Source organism: Vanessa cardui, chromosome 15 (assembly GCF_905220365.1).
Source record: "Vanessa cardui chromosome 15, ilVanCard2.1, whole genome shotgun sequence".
Lineage (NCBI taxonomy): Eukaryota > Metazoa > Arthropoda > Insecta > Lepidoptera > Nymphalidae > Vanessa > Vanessa cardui.
Window position 1 is genome coordinate 12,674,669 of NC_061137.1, and position 13,078 is coordinate 12,687,746.

The window sequence follows — 13,078 nt, forward strand, 5'->3', positions numbered from 1 at the left end:
ATTATCCAAGGCAATATAAAGGATGCGTTTTATTCTGGAAAATGGATAGGGTTCCCAGGAGACTGGAAATTTAATCTCTAAGTCGAGAGTCGTAGTACTTAATATTCCTTGCACATCCGTTGAGCTTAATTATATTTATAGTACTAATCAGCTGATGGGTTCAGCTGTCTCTGGGGAAACTACGTATAAAATTCAAAATACATTGTACTTGCTTATTTAAGATTACTTGGCCATTTTTACGTACAACATACAAAAGTCTTGTTTACTTTTTAAAAACAAATTTGATAATATTGCATGTACGTTATGCTTTCATACTAGCCTTTACATAGTATAAAACAAAGTCGCTTACCGCTGTCTGCCCCTGTGTAAGCTATATACAGAGTTATTGGTAATTCGACGTACATCCGCTAGGAGGTGATAGGTGTGACCATTTGCAATATTTTGAAGCCCCATATGCATGATCCAAAAGTGAACCAGTTTTGAGTTATCACGTTTTTAGCATTTTTCCAAATTTGTCGAAAATACAACTTCAAAAATTTATTTAGAAAAAAATATCAATAAACATCTATTTTTTTCTTCCGATTTATAAAAACGAATAAACACTGGATATTTGTGAATATTTAAACAATCATTATCAGCCCAAATTTAAAAAATGAGAAACCGAAAACGATATAGTTTTCACTTTCTTTTAAATTATTTTTCCTTAAAAATGCCTAAAAAACTAAAAAAAAACATTATAATCTTATTTTTTTAGCAATTGAACTGTTTATATATTTAAATTGGTTATTACCAATAACCCTGTTTATGCTGTATATAAAAGTTGTGAGACATTCTGTAGTATATTTAGTATCAACATTGCAACAACAAGACTATTTTCTCAACCCCGGACTGCTCAAGAAATGGAAACGAGTGCCCACAAAGGTTCCTATTCTAATATCTCACTCTTAATAAGTATTCGCATAAGATCAGCTGGACTTTACAAACTCTGCGAGGCAAGATAATATGAAACTTTCAATTTCTTAGCTCTCGGCTGTTAATGAAAATTAATGAACATTTTATTCTCGACTATGAAACTGAGACCTTAGAGTCTCATGTTTTAAGAGACTATATCAATACAAAACCATCAACAGCCTGTAAATTTCGCACTGTTGGGTTAAGACCTCCTCTCTTTCTGAGGAGAAGTTTTGGAACATATTCCTCCCACTGTTCCAATGCGGTTTGGTGGAATACAGATGTGGCATTTTTTTTTATAAAATTAGACACATACAGGTTTTCTCACTATGTTTTTCGTCACAGCCGAGCGCGAGATATACCACAAATTAAGAACATGAGCAATCAGTAGCGCTTGCCTGGATTTGAACCCGCCATCATCTGTTATACACGCGTTCTAACTACTGAGCCATCTCGGCTCAATACAGTTTTCATATATACAAAAACAATTTAAATAAACTAGCTTACCAGATAATAAACTCCAAATGGCATCACGACAACCGCCACCAACAAGTCTGCTACCGCTAAGCTAACAATAAAATAGTTCGTAGCTGTTTGTAAACTTCTCTCCCTAGCAACACTTAAGATCACCAGCACATTACCGAACAACGTCAACAACGGGAACACTATTAACGACAACGCCCACAGATTATAATGCACGTCACTGCATGTTCCATTTTTAAACGTGAAATTCGAAAAAGTTTCGTTAAGCGTCCTGTCAAAATTTAATTCGCCGAAGTCTATTGAATAGTTCGCAAAACTTGTTTCATTATCTGTGATGGTTTTATTTTGACGGAAATCCGGTGGTCGGAGGTTGAACGTTATTTTCGATATATTCTTGCAGTGATTGATGCATCTGTTAGTATCCATTTCAATTTGTCGGCGTAATAGATTTATCGTAATATATTTTCGTTTCGTTTTCCATTTGATTGGGTATCTGTTTGATTTCGCTCGCGTTCACGTTTTCTTCCCTTCATCGTCCTGTTTCTGGTATCTGGAACAAAATTGATTTCATTACCCAAAGTTATGATATTCAAGTTACGTGTTCGTGAGCAATGAAGGATATGTTATTATAGGATGTGTACGACTTGAGTTGATGTTAAATTAATTATTAAGAACGTATACTAGAGGGCGTTCTCCGAAATTTAATGTAACATAATAATGATACAAATATTTAGTAAAAGAAGGTTTTATATCTTTGACAGTAAAGAAATTATATTACTGGACTCTAAATAGCAAAATAGTTAATAGTTTTAAAACGGCAAAAGTTTTATATTTTATGTATTCTTTATTTTCTTCAATATTTTTTTTATTAAATTTCTTAGCACAGATTATAAAACAAAAGTCGAGTTGAACCAAGCTTTATAGAAAAGTGCATAAATTATATATTATAAAAATATAAAAAAAAACAAACCGTGTGTTATGTGTTTTTAACTTGAGGTAGAAAAGCAGGAAAATGACCCATAGAATGTCATGGGAATGGTATGGCAATATTCATTAACATTGTCACTATAAGAAATATTAAAGTTACAGATGATAAACAATAACAAATAAAATGTACCTCTAGCTACACTGTCTCACTCTCACCTGTCAAACCGGAACACAACAATAAATTATAACCAAATAATACCATTCCTCTTACAAAGCTTTTCCAAATAAACAAATCGAATTAACACAATTTTAATACTTTTATTTAATCTAGGTAAGTAATATCTGTAAAAATATTTAATACTATCAAATTAAAATATATTGCCTTTCATTTTGAAATTGATATTGACACAAGATAGGCTTGCGGTTCAGAACAAACAGATGTAGAATTTTATCCAATCCTAAAAAAAAGCTCGCACGAAAAATTCAATCAATCTTGATATTTGAAAGTAACTCACGAATTGAGGTATCTGGTCTAAAAAGTTTTATTGCAATTAGGCTATAAGGGTTAGTAGACACACCAGCGTCAGTATCATTACTGTAAGAAATATTAACTGTACCTCACGTCGGTAATACTTTGTGCCAAATACACTGGCTCACTCACACTTCCAACTGGGACACAAAATAACTGAGTATTACTACTTGGCGGTAGATTACCTGATGAACCTACCTAGACGTTTGTAAAAATAACCAAAAAAAAAATTATATACTAGACCATTTCACGACTAACCTTATGATATAAACATAATTATTTGTTCTTGCTGTAGTCAGATGTCCAAAATAAATAAACGTATTTTTAATAATAAATTGAAGTAAGACAATCATTGACAATAAAGTCCCCCATTGGTGGGCTAAGGCCTACTCACCCTTTGAGGAAAAGGTTTGGAACACATTACCAATATTCCACCACGCTGTCCAATGCGGGTTGGTCGATTTACATGTGGCAGAATTTCATACAAATTAAACACATACAGGTTTTCGCACGATGCTTTCCTTCACCGCTGAGCTTGAGATAAATTATAAACACAAATTAAGCATATATATATATATAGTTAAAAAGTTATATATATATATATATATATATATATATATATATATATATATATATATATATATATATATAAGTTATATATATATATATATATATATATATATATATATATATATATATATATATATAACGGTGCTTGCCTGGGTTTGAACCCGCAATCATCGGTTAAGATGCATACGTTCTAACCACTGGGCCATCTCGGCTCTCAAAGTGATTACAGTAGAGCTCTTATAGAGGAAGGGGATTCATATTTTTTACGTTTTCATTGTCTTTAGGTGATGGTGACCACTTACTCAAGTAAGATCATTGAATCGTACATAATATATAATAAAACATCTCATATTAAAAATATACATTTACTGTAAGTGAAATTTAACAAATTATTATCTAGACACCTAAGTTTCGTTAGAATACTGTTTAAGCAAGGTTGGTTAAATCTTAAGTACAATATTTCACTTAATTATTCAAATTTCAACGTCAGCCCAGAGGGTTTTGAAACTACCTTTAAGATACACGAGCTATGAGGTAAATGAGCACGCGGTATTAAGTGAATTATTTAAGAGGTAAATATGGATAGTGTTGAAGGTATGAATAATTAAATATAATAAATATCTTTTAAATTTAGTAGCATTATTTATTAGTACCTCATAATTATAATATGTTTTATATTACACCGTCAACTTTAATAATAATTTATAAAAATTAAATCGCTATACTTAAAATGAATGGATGAAGGTAATTTTACTGCTAGTAAATTTCACACAGAATTTGTTTTATCACATTAAAATTTACTAAAATTATCAAAGTTTCTTAACTATATTGTCCATGTATTGTTTACAAAAATGTTTCACTTGAATCACTGATTCTATTCAAAAAAAAACCGCATCAAAATCCGTTGCCTAATTTTAAAGTTCTAAGCATACATAGGGACAAACAGCGGTAAGCGACTTTGTTTTATACTCTATAATGACATGGTCTGAGACATACGTTTTCTTAAATTACAAGTAAATTCATTGGCAGACTTTGTAAACGGTAGTTAAAAATCATACAAAGTTTTCCCGCCTATTTTTGTCAAATATACTCCAATTGAGTTAGTTTTTACAAGCATATATTGAGCGAAGCTACCATCGCTTCAGAATGTAGATTCTCCCGAGAAGAACCGACAAGAAACTCAGTAGTTACTTGGATGCCTAATTTACACACAAAACCTGTTCCAAATTTCAGATTGTTAAACAAATCTAGTGCCTTGATCGTGCCTTGATAGTCAGAACACACGAGTTAATATATATTAGTTACTCACAGTAAGTAGATCTACTTGGGTATATGTGACCGTTTTTCTAAAAATGAATTCGTATTTGGAGTCCACTTTCCGTTATGAGCTCGGGATTTATAAAAGAAAGTGACTCGTGAAAGGGTTCAGTGTTATCGGGTAGTAAAAATCACGCATACGGATCAATGTTAAGACTAAGAATATTCCTGATTTACGGATGAATTTCTTAAAATATAGATATAGAGATAGACGTTTAAATAGTTATTCTTGGTGGTAGGGCTTTGTGCAAGCCCGTCTGGGTAGGTTAAATAACAGTACTACAAATAACAGTACTCAGTATTGTTGTGTTCCGGTTTGAAGGGTGAGTGAGCTAGTGTAACTACAGGCACAAGGGACATAACATCTTAGTTCCCAAGCTTGGTGGCACATTGACGATGTAAGGAATAGTTAATATTTCTTACAGCGTCATTGTCTATGGATGATGGTGACCACTTACTTTCAGGTAGACTACATGCTCGTCTACCAACATATAGCATAAAAAAAGTTTAAATAGACCGATAGGTCCACAGACAATAGCATAGTGCCAGTAAGACTTTATGTACCTTATGCCTAAAGATTCAGTATCTAATTCACCCATCAAACCTTAATGCGACAAAAGTATTACTGTTACTGTTGGCAGACTCAGTATCCAATGTTGGTGGCGCATTGGTTCAAATTTATGGGCGGTAATCACGTCAAAGGATATCAAAATATAATTCATTCGAGTTGGCTTTTGCAAGCACTTTTGACAACTATATTAACTAATTAACTTCACTTCATAGGTTATTAAACATCAGGTGTTCCTTTTGTCACTCCAATTTAAAAGCTAAACAGTCTTCTATAAAACATCAATAGGGTTTACTGCTGTGTTCCTGACAAAAATATATTAAGAAAAACACATCAGACCTTCTGTTCGTGATAATGGTGGCTTGAAGATTGTCTCAGATTGGTGTGTAGATTAAACGTGGTCTAAAATGCAGCACCAACTTATGAGAAAAGTTATTAATCAGACGATTTAAATAATACTGCGGCGTATAAAAGGGCCTTTTTTAGTTGAGATTAAGACACTTGGTGGTACTTCTGAAAGTCTTGGTACTTTCCACGCATAAGATATTCTACCGCCATGTAGGAATATTTATAAAATAAGAGTCGAGATGGCCCAGTGGTTAGAACGCGTGCATTTTAACCGATGATTGTGGGTTCAAACCCAGGCAAGCACTGCTGATTCATGTGCTTAATTTGTTTTTATAATTCATCTCGTGCTCAGCGGTGAAGAAAAACATCTCACCTGCATGTGACAAATTTCATAGAAATTCTGCCACATTTGTATTCCACCAACCCGTATTGGAATAGCGTGGTGGAATATGTTCCAAACCTTCTCCTCAAAAGGAGAGGAGGCCTTTAGCCCAGCAGTGGGAATTTACAGGCTGTTGTTTTGTTGTTGTAGGAATATTTAGTATCGTTGTGTCTTCGTTTGAAAACTTAATTGTGTCAACCAAGGTTGGAACATTGGTGATATAAATTCTAAATAATATTTATTGGTCGCCAACAAATATTATATTTGAAACATCTACCATAAAGTTGCTCTGTGATCGGTTCAAATAAAATGGAGATATCTTCCATTACGCAATTCGTATATTTCAATGTTTTAAATTTTCCTAAAGCAAATATCGTTCGTGTTCTCCTTTATTCATATTTCTGATGTTTGTTTGTTTTCGATACGTCTACTGGAGCGTATTTTTCATTTTAAAACAAAGTATGCTATTTCATCGTGGTTTATTGCAACGGCATTACTTTTAAATTCAAAATGTATAAACATTTTTCATATAACAATTATTAAAGTGCAAATCACATTAAAAAGAACGCTGCTATAATTTAAATTTCGAGTATTTTTAATACATACACTAATGTTAGAAAGAGATAAAAAATGTATTTGTTCTAACCTAAAAAAAATCACTCGTAGTAAACTTTTTAATTCCTAGTTCCTACAGGATATTATGTTTTATATTATTTTAGAACGAAATCTAGGTGACGTGGTCAAGGAAGTGACGTCACTTTTAAGACGAAGTAAAGGAAAGAGGCATCCATCTTAGGTTGTCACGGTGGTAACAAATTTGTGTCACCGGCACAGTTGATGAATTACATAATATTTTGTTGCTATATAACTTAAACTTAATTAATCAATGACTTATATTTCAATTTCCAAGTAATTTTCGAACACCTGTAAAAAAGTAGGCAATTATCCATTTACTTATGATGACTTTTGGTTTATTGTGTATTAAGTACGACACAACATAGATGTAGCATCGGAAAAATTCGTAAAACCGATCACATCTTTACACAAACGTAATAACTTGTAATATCATATGACCTAATATATTCGTCAGTTTGACGCGTTGATTTACATGCACTTGCTTTCTCGGGTTGAGGTGACGCGGGAATTCTATGATAAAATTCTAAAGACATTTTTAACTTTGCCGTCTCGTAAATTCAAATCGCTTATAAAAAATACATTGGTGAAAAAAGCGTATTATTAATACCTGTTGACTTCCAAGCAGGATATATTAATTTAATAATTGTATTAACTTAAAAATTAACTAACATGACTGTATTTTGTTAAATGTTGAAAAAGAGTAACTACTGAGTTTCTTGCCGGTTCTTCTCGGTAGAATCTACTTTCCGAACCGGTGGTAGCTTCACTTAATTGTTAAATGACGATTCAAAAGTGCTTGTAAAAGCCCACTTGAATAAAGTATACTTTGATTTTGATTTTGATTTTGAATCTATAGCGATGAATGGTTGTGTAAATCGGCAGTAATCAAATGTAAATTTAGATTATACTACTTGTTGTCAAATAAATAAATGCCCGTCTATATTTATTGTAAATAGATGATTATTATATATTTTTATTAATGAAGCAAATTTCTTGAATCTAGCTGAATATTTGTATTATCAAATTGTTGAACGCTTGAAACAATGCATTCATTGAGTGCTTGAATTACAATAAATCAATTTAAAATTGACGCAACACGAATCAAAGCTGTTAAGACAAGATGAGTTGTTCGTATAAAGATTGAATGATTGACCTGTTGAGTGTGAACGATTTTAAATTTGATGTGTGAATGTTTTTAGTCTTGTGAACTCATCATGAGTAAAAAACAAAGTCACATTTTCTGTCCTTATATCCCTATGTATGCTTAAATCTTTAAAACTACGCAACGGATTTTGATGCGGTTTTTTTAATAGATTAAGAGATTCGAGAAGAAGGTTTACAATAATGAATGATGTTATATCATTGCACCTGTGAGAAGCCGGAGTGGGTCTCTAGCATTTGTATGTAGTTTTTTTTATCTAAGTTGATTTCGAGAAATGGTTATTTTATATTTTTGTGATTATGATGTAACCATGCTGATGACGATGATGATGATATTCATGATGATGATAAATAAATAATAATAAATAAATATGAGACAACATCACATACATTACTCTGATCCCAATGTAAGTAGCTAAAGCACTTGTGTTATGGAAAATCAGACGTAACGACGATACCACAAACACCCAGACCCAAGACAACATAGGAAAGTAATGATAATCTACATCGACTAGGCTGGGAATCGCAAACGGTACCTCAGAGTGGCGTACCCATGACAACCGGTGTACACACCACTCGACCACGGAGGTCGTCTAATCGGTCGTCGATGATAGTGGCTTTGACGATAATGCTGACGATGACGTTGACAGCGATGTTGCAAATTAACACGACATTTGTGAAGATGTAGACGATGATAACATTGACAGTGATATCGGTGATGGTGATAATTACGAATGACCGATGATGACACTGGACTTTATGGATTTAATATCCTGTGACTGCCTTTAAAAAAACACATATTATGAGGACCATGTTGTAATTGTATTGTTGGTCTTCTTGATAAAAGAAACGATGGATGGATTGTGTGAAAGACGATATGGTTAGAAAGAATGTTACTTGTGAGATGACGTCTGACAAAGAAGTATGGAAGACATGCTGCGTCGACCTCAAATAAAATTGGCATAAGGGCCGGAGGATGACTGCTTGTAAAAAAAAAACCTCTACTGATCGATAGTTAATATTTATTGAGGGTAACTGTTAAACAAAAAAAGATATCGTCACGACGAAAAACAATTTGGAACGTCAAGCTTACAACATTGTTTCCTATCACTGATCAATGTAATTTATATTAATTAAATATAAAAAAATGACTTTATCGGACTAGGAATTTTTTTCTAGTTTTGCATACATTTTGTTCATATTTATTTTTCAGTATTATAATGCAATAAGCCTTCTTCTAAACGAAAAAGTAAGTATTTCGTCCAACAGTGGTAAATTGCCAATTTGTATTTTTTTAAGTAAATAGTTCGTTCAAGACATTTTAAGATTATACGGATAGTTCAGACAGAGCATTTCGCTGTGCACTATCTTTTAGCTGGACTAGTTTAGTGAAAATAAAAATGTCGCTTTCTTACTTATGTGTTTAATAAAATAAGATAGCAAGTGAAATTAAGTCCAAGATTTTCGAATACGTAAAATTGTATCTGTCTTTGTGAATTTAAATAAAACATTTATAGAGTCCAATAGAACTCGAGTTAAAAAAAATGGTAAGAAATTTCTTACAATACTTGAATTCCAGACATTCAAATTGAACAATGTTTTAATTTCCAACACGAAACTCTTTTAATTAAATTTTTGATCACTTACTTTTTCTACCTCATGTACTTTTTGTTATATTTATCGAGAAATACGCCTTGATGAATTTAATGTTTGGAACTGTATTAAGAAATTGATAATGTGTTGCTAAGTGCAAAACAAAACAAAAATTATTTTTTACACAACAGGGATTATTAAAAATTAGCACGATCATCCATACATTCACTCACTCATGTATATACGTACCATAACACACACATACAAATATTTATTGAATAAGGGCGTTTCTAATAAAACTTATAATTTTTTTTACACACTTTTACTTTTTCAACCGACTTCAAAAAGGAGGAGGTTATCAATTCGTCTGTATTTTTTTTATATATGTTTGTTACCTTCTGTTCTGTTTACTTTTTACTGGGTGACGGATTTTGATATATTTTGTTTGAAAGCTAGTGTTTCCCGTGTGGTCCCATTTATTATAATATAATATATATAATATTTTTCATTTCATTTTACTTAAGAGGACTCTAAAAAATATGTTGAATACGCAATTATTTTTTTTACTTTTTAGTGCATATTTGTTTGTTTTAAAATAGTGGTTAATTTGAAGTCGGTTTTTCTTTTTGTTAAAATTTTTATTTATTAATCACTTAGTGTATTAAGTAAAGTGTGATATATAGCCAATCTGGTTCTAAACTAGGAAAGCTATACCAGACGCGGCTTTAACTAGTAATCCAGGCAACTTTAAGGCTAATTAAAGAAACAAAAGTACCAGTGGGAAACAACGAACGAAGAACGTGCGAAACACCAAGTAGTAACACGAATTATTGTTTGGTTCCGGTTTAAATTGAGAGAGTTTAGTATACATGTTGTGGTATTTTGTAAGAAGTGACTTACATCTTTATTTATAAGTACAGAAGTATATGAGCTTATATGTATCGGTTTATTTGAATTTGCTATGAAATAAGGTCGAACCTTAAGGTTAGGTTATTTTTTTATATCTGAATAGTTTCTTAGTTTTACTGTAAATATTAAGGCTACTCATTATCACGTAGCCCACTTAATTATCTACTTTACTATTTCAAAATAGTAAATGATTTTTTATAAGGTGTATTATCTTAGTCGATTTTTTATCATAGTCCGGTCAAACACGTAATTGTTCTTTTTAGCTGTGTAATTGGTAAAAAAATGAATGAATGAATTTGAAACTACCTTCAATCGAATGTTTTCCAGTATCCACATTCACAATTTACTAATAAAACAATATTAAGCGGAATTCTTGATTCAGGGCAGAATATCTTAGGATAAAATACGCGCCGGGCTCCAGCGCCTTCCAGCGTACACTTGGAATTGAATCAAGCGACCTAGAGACTCTTTAATGGACACCAATTGATACACTCGAGTAGAAAACGCTTTAATAAACCGAAATAATTTTTCGGTATGGAAATATTACGCGATTGTACTTGGTTATATTTTATTTATCATCATTACATAGTATAAAACAAAGTTGCCTACCGCTGTCTGTCGTAATATATATAGATTTTTAAAAGTAAGCAACCGATTTTGATGCGGTTGTTTTAAATAGATAGTGTGATTCGTGAGGAAGGTTTTTTGTATATAATGTTTATTTATATTAGATTATAATGATTATGATTACATCCTGCACAGAAGTCTAGGAATCCAAGGCATTTATTATCTATGTTTTCTTAATGTTTTCTTATTATAAGCTTGAAATATATTTACTAGTAAATGTAAAATAGGTAAAACACACGAAAGCCTGTTTACTTTAAGCATACCCGAATATCTTTAAGAATATTGGTGACTTCAATAAAAAAACTGGATGAATATCACGAACAAAAAGTAATAAGTACATTGGCTCTGTTGAGCTATTGTATCTTGTAATCAACACTACGATGTAGTTGAGTAATTTGCATACATTAATTTATGACTGGACACAAGAATTGAATAATACCTTCCATTATATTATAGACGTAGTCTAGTCTGTGCATGTATTAACATATACACCGATTTACATAGTTGGTTTGCTTCAGCGTCGTCTATTGGTAAGTTAAATAAATAAATAAATGTGAGACAACATCACATACATCACTCTGATCCCAATGTAAGTAGCTAAAACACTTGTGTTATGGAAAATCAGAAGTAACGACGGTACCTCAAACACCCAGACCCAAGACAACATAGAAAACTAATAATAATCTACATCGACTCAGCCGGGCATCGAACCCAGGACCTCAGAGTGGTGTACTCATGAAAACCGGTGTACACACCACTCGACCACGGAGGTCGTCAAAGTTACAACAAAATTGACATAACACATTTCCTCGAGAAATATATAATTAATATTATAAATGTGAAAGTAACTCTGTCGCTCTTTCACTACCAAACCGCTGCACCGAATTTGATGAAAATTGGTATGAAGCAAATTTGAACCAACAATTTTGAAACAACAATTTGAAACAACAAGGTATATGGCCACTTTCAAGTGCGGGTCACAACTAGGTATACCTATATGGCAACTTTCAAGGTAATAGTAGTCTTTGAAGTCTAGTTGTCTAAAACAGGTGTACTTTTACCTCTAATAAAAGATATCCCTATATTATCTTTCCAGCAAGTTTACTTATTAAATCCTCCAAAACCCAGTGTTCTCTTCTAAGTTTTAATGACGAAGTAATTGCATGAATAAATTTTGTTTGGCAATATTTAGTTCTGAAAATCTTTGGTTAAGATCCTCTGAGTTTCTTTCTTGGTCTAAAGTCAGGATATCTTTTCCAAAGAGAGGGTAGTTATAAATTTGACAATAAATAAGTATAAAGTTTCTATTTTTAATGAAGTATTCTGATTTGAAATAGAATTATAGTTTATATTGCATGTGGAAAATATAATAATTTTATAGGTATACAATTATGATAGCTAATTTACACACTAAATCATTCGAGAGGCGTTTTTTGCCTCTTCTTATAACTTGGGTACCTTCAAACGAGACGTGAAGAGGCATCTTGCGGGTCAGCATGGCGAGGGCGACTAGTGTATGTAGACGTAACCATCACATTATACATTCATGTGGCTATAATCATATCAGCTGGACTGCTATGGAGGTCAAGTGTTACGTTGGCCTTTGAGAACAAAACAAATGTCGTGGCAATTTAGTTTGTTAGGTAGGATATCAAATAGAAACACCCAGTGTTGGTACCAAAATCACTCATGGCCCGTTAGGAAAGACCACTCTAAATAAATTTAACAAATTCTTTAAAATTTTCTTGAAATATCCTACTATATAAAATTGTCTTGTGAAATTTTATTAGTGAGAAATTCTTCGTATATTTTAGCATTTTCATTTGCATTATTCATCTGACAATGATCGAATTCTTTTAACGTGACGATTTCCGTCATCACGAAACGACGTGACGAACGCTATGACAAGAATTTAGTATTAAATGTTTTATAACAGTAGCAGCCTGTAAATTTTTCACTGCTGGACTTAAAGCTCCTCTCCCTCTTAAGGAGAGGGTTTAGAACATATTCTACTAAGCTGTTCCACGCGGGTTGGTGGAATGCATATGTAGCAAAGTTTCAATGAAATTACACACAT

General features: G+C 32.3%; 1 protein-coding gene across 1 annotated transcript in view; it reads right to left on the reverse strand.

The window, feature by feature from the left end:
* The window catches only part of LOC124535950 (dopamine D2-like receptor), an 84,237-nt gene extending 82,263 nt beyond the window's left edge, over window positions 1-1,974 (reverse strand). The window contains exon 1 of the mRNA XM_047112367.1: window positions 1,459-1,974. Within this exon, the coding sequence (XP_046968323.1) occupies window positions 1,459-1,860 (402 nt within the window). The 5' untranslated portion in view covers window positions 1,861-1,974. The remainder of the gene's footprint in view (window positions 1-1,458) is intronic.
* Window positions 1,975-13,078: the final 11,104 nt, after the last annotated feature.